This window comes from Calcarisporiella thermophila (genome assembly GCF_041956535.1).
Source record: "Calcarisporiella thermophila strain CBS 279.70 unplaced genomic scaffold VTP21scaffold_20, whole genome shotgun sequence".
Taxonomy (NCBI): Eukaryota; Fungi; Calcarisporiellomycota; class Calcarisporiellomycetes; order Calcarisporiellales; family Calcarisporiellaceae; genus Calcarisporiella; species Calcarisporiella thermophila.
In genome coordinates this window covers 166,456-171,020 of record NW_027192210.1, presented here as the reverse complement: position 1 = coordinate 171,020, position 4,565 = coordinate 166,456, and the positions used below count along the sequence as shown (strand labels likewise).

The window sequence follows — 4,565 nt, the reverse complement described above, 5'->3', positions numbered from 1 at the left end:
CCTTCAGGATTGAAATGGGGGTCATATTTTCGCTTTGTAAACTTGGGTGAATCAAGAGACACAGCCGAAATAGGAAGGGCTGCTAGCAATCCAGCGGCTAATAGAAATGGAATCAGCACGTTTGTTCTTGCCATCGTAATTGTGATATATAAGACAGAGAGAGAGAAGAGGAGAAGTGAAAACTGGTAGGGGAAAACTGCTCTGTTCGGCCAATTGATGATTTTTCTTTTCTTGTGCGAGTAGAAATGAAAGATACGAGCAAGCAAAAGCTTTCTTCTTGAATGAGTTAGCTTAATTTCCCGGATTTGAGTATGCAGGAGATTTATGCAAATATATGAATTAGTCCCAGATAGGCAATTTGTGACACAAAGATATTGCCACCAGTCATAGGAGGTTTAAAACGCATAAAGGGGGATTATTCAATCGCAAATATACAAGCACTATGGCAGCAAAAAAGCTACAGATGAACACATCTACACGTACAAACGACAATTCTGTACTCATTTTTCTTGCTAGCTTTCTCACATATGTTCCAATCCTAGTATGGGAAACGATCTCGGAAAATAATTAATACAAGCTTGACAGTTATTTTTATGTAAATACTATCTGAAAGTTGACTGAATTGAGATGACGCAGTATACCTTATAATATTTGTAGGAGAATCTTAATTGTATCGATAAGTTTTTTTTTTCAAAATATACTTAAGGGTACACGGCTTTTCCCATTTACAGATGAAGACCGTATATCATCACTTGAATCTTTAAGTCTACCACGAACGATTCAATGATGGGGCAGGAAAGGTGAGTTTATATAAATCTCTGGCATATATTACCTATCGCTCCCAAATATTCATGTGACCGTTACATGAAGCATTTATTTGTCAAGCGTTGTACGCCTAGATAGGAATGGTCACTAACGGAATATAGGTGAAATCTCTAATGATTGCGACTCGCAAGTCCGAGCATGTCATCTATATAGTATCCATTGTAAACCTATTTTACATCTTCTTACACAACCTGAATATTCCTTCTTGAGACATCAATGGGATCTTCGTGAACTCTCCAATACAGGACTGAATGTAGCCATAATTGATAATCCTAGAAATTGGAGTAAAACCTGTGTGAGTATCTCTTAAGAAGTTCTGCAGTGATAAAAGAGCCTAGGTAACGAAAGAACTATAATTATTTTCTTATATTCTCGAACTAGTGTTACAAATAAAACTTGCCTTATCCAAACATAACTAAAGCGGATACATAAGGGTGTAATCAACAGAATAAAATAATGAAAATGGTAAAATTATAAGAATTTCTAGAGCAATCACGTTTCAACAAACGACTACTCCTCTAGTGCAAGTTTAAAAGGCTAGGCCGTGGAATATGGCTACTTTCAAGATTCTATTCAATTGACATTGTAATCTTGCACCTTATGTCTTAGTTGTAATCAATTCGAAAATTATGAATTTGTTGGCTATTATGTATAATTTAGAGAGTATACCTTAGGGATATATAATCAAGTGGAAATAAGCACCAGGTTCAATCCTTATTGCAAATATCTCCAAAGTGGGTGAGGAAACAAAACAATCGCTTCAATTATAATTAAAATGTAAATATTCTCATGAATTCACTCACTACCCTGGTTATATCTTTTCAAAATTCTAGGATCATTAAATCAACTCCTTGTGAATGACCATTTGCAATTATTGGGCCAACTTCTTTATTACCATTATTCTCAAGAAAATTACAATACTTTTTATATCCTCCCTTGGCTTTAGAAACTGCATGGATTCTCCTCGGTTGACCTCTTCTACTTTAGTTTCACCAATCTTCCATTAAAGCCATGTAAACCAGAGAATTCATACACAAACATGGCGATTACTAGTCATCCCGATCTGAACAATCAAAGCCTGCCGTTACAACTTGGATTTGATTATATTTTACTGTGGTAAGGGCTATCCCTGCTTCACTTATAAAGTCAGTTGCAATTCTGCGGGTTCATAACTATCTCTATCTATATTGCTACATATCATTCACACCACTCTCTTAATAAACCCCAACCCACTCCACTCATTTTGGCAAAAGCCGAGTATTGTTATCTTCTCCGCATCAATGAGAGAAGTTCATAAACTGATCCTTAATTATTCTCTAAAACACTTGACAGGAAAAGAGATGGTTAACAAAGGCTACCATTGTTCAAGTTGATATTGTAATGGGTCTTATCAAGCTTATTCAATAAGAAAACATATATTTGTTTTCTACTATATATAACTCATATAGTACAACCTAGAGGGATAAATAATCAAGTGGGAATTGAACATCAGATTCAATCCCGATAAATATAGAGATAAATAACACAGATACCAATTAAATATGTGTTTGACCGTATTATACAGCCCCGAGTGTCACGGCAGCTTCCTGTAAAAGCTTTACAATACGGTCTCGCGCTTTGGTAGCCTGCTCCCAATCTTTCTCTTCTACTGCATCGGCGATAGCTGGGTAGTATTGCACACCATAGCCGTAGCGAATGCCTGGCGCATAGATCTGGTGTTTGAAGAGCGGACGTTTCGGTAAACCTTCGGGGTCTATGAAAGCGCGCTCGACTTTCATCAATCGCGAATTAACAGCTTGTGCACGCTCATACCAGTCAGAAGTAGGATCTCCCTGGATTTGGGCTCTCTCCTGTTGCAATTGCGCAACATCCTTCGCAAGAGAGGTTGTTGCATTCGAAAATTGGTAAATTGCATCACGAAGAGGAGCAAGATCAAGAACAGACTGTGTCTGATTCCCTCCATATTTGGTAATCAGCTTCTCCAATCTGGTAACATAGCGTAATAGGGCGGGGGGATAATTGGTTACGTTAAATGGGAGGATCTCAGCATCTGCAAGCTCGACGGCCATAAGACCAATGATTTTACCCAAGGTTGGCATGTATTCGAAATTGGGGTCTAATAATTTCAGACGAGTCAAGTGCATTGGTATATTTGTGTCAATAGTCTGCTCAACAAAGAGCTGGCAAATCGATACCTACCTCCAAATTTTTCCATCCAGTGGAAGCTATCATAGTTTGAATGGTACACTCCATAGGGACCGGAAAACGATAGATCCACGCAAGGTATCCCGAGAAAATCGAGAAAGGGGCCGTAGTCACTGCCTGCTCCAAGGGCCCCAATTGTGGAGTTTTCGAAATTGGATGCCTCGGATACGGTCTTTCCGGTTGCCGGGTCGGGAACCTTTTTCGCTATGCGACGGATCAGATCATGTAGAGTTGGCACTGCTGAAGCGTCGAATTCCTTCCCAGTTACTGCAGTGTCCATATTGATATATGCAACCGCATTATTGAGCATCTCTTTATGGTCTTCGACCCATTCCGTAGACCCTAGATATCAGCGGGAAAAAAAAGGAAGGGTTTAGTGCACCTGAAAGAGAGCACTAAGGATGGCGAGTCTCTACATTACCCATGATTCCGTACTCTTCCGCATCCCATGATGCAAGGAGAATTGAGCGTCGTGGTTTCCATCCCTTTATCAGCAACTCTCCGAAACTACGCGCTGCTTCAAGTAATGGCACAGAACCTGAATGTGGGTCTGCTCCACCGAAACTATTAGAATAGAGTGAGAATTGAGAATTCAATACTGATATATGGAATTAAATGAGCATGCCCACCCCCAAGCGTCTCTGTGATTTCCAATAATCACAAGCCTATCGCAGATTAGAGCAAAATTAATAGAATACTGTTCAAATGAATCTCTTGCATTTCCTTACTTATCCGGCTCATGAGTGCCCTCGATGCGGGCTATCACGTCGTAGATTTGCATTATTTTATACTCTCCTCGATTGACCAAATTCACCTTTGCGGTCGAAGGTCCTGTCCAATAGCTGATATTGAGCCCCCCTTTCCAATCGTTATCATTCACCTTCACATTATCGGTGTTGATACCATGACCCACGAGTGCCTTTAAAAGTGGCTCTGCCTGCGCCCATGAAATCGGCAATGATGGAATCCCGGGAAGAGAGGGGTTATTCTCCAGTGGAATTCGGTCAGCGTCAGGAGTGGCGGGGATCCCGGGAGTAGTGACATCTCCTAGTGTAAAGACGAGGTATTCCACCGAACCTCGTTGGACAGAATCCTTGTTTCGATACGGTCCATCAGGGTAAGCCTTTGCAGTGCCGTTCTCCTTTTCTACAGGCCCATCATCAGCGGGATCCGAGTAGATGATGGCTCCGATTCCACCATTCAACTCGCAGTGGCGCACCTTTTCAGAAGATATCAACAAAAGTTTAATATTCCATCAAAACCCCAAAGCTCTATTTTCTACTTACGATAAGTCCACGGAATAAACCTCCATATTTGGCAAGACATATCTTTCCGGTAACATTGACACCCTGTGATTTGAGCCACTCATGATCCTCCCATGAACCGTAGTTCGTGTACACTATTTCCGCAGTGACATCCCCATTGGCACTCATGAAGTGGAAGGTGGGGACTAACGCAAGAATTTTTCAAGAATTTAATTAATATGCGTTACACCAGAAAGCCTCCATTCCTTCCTTTCTTCAACTTACCTTCCT

At 40.5% G+C, this 4,565-nt stretch overlaps 1 protein-coding gene across 1 annotated transcript; it reads right to left on the bottom strand.

Annotated features, from left to right (window-relative positions):
- Window positions 1-2,381: 2,381 nt before the first annotated feature.
- VTP21DRAFT_4837 (uncharacterized protein) lies at window positions 2,382-4,463 on the bottom strand (the record flags this gene model as incomplete). The annotated part of the gene is made up of 6 exons (XM_069395292.1): window positions 2,382-2,941; window positions 3,025-3,372; window positions 3,452-3,594; window positions 3,660-3,695; window positions 3,759-4,249; window positions 4,317-4,463. The coding sequence occupies 6 exons, from the start codon at window positions 4,461-4,463 to the stop codon at window positions 2,382-2,384; spliced, it is 1,725 nt and encodes a 574-aa protein (XP_069248453.1).
- Window positions 4,464-4,565: the final 102 nt, after the last annotated feature.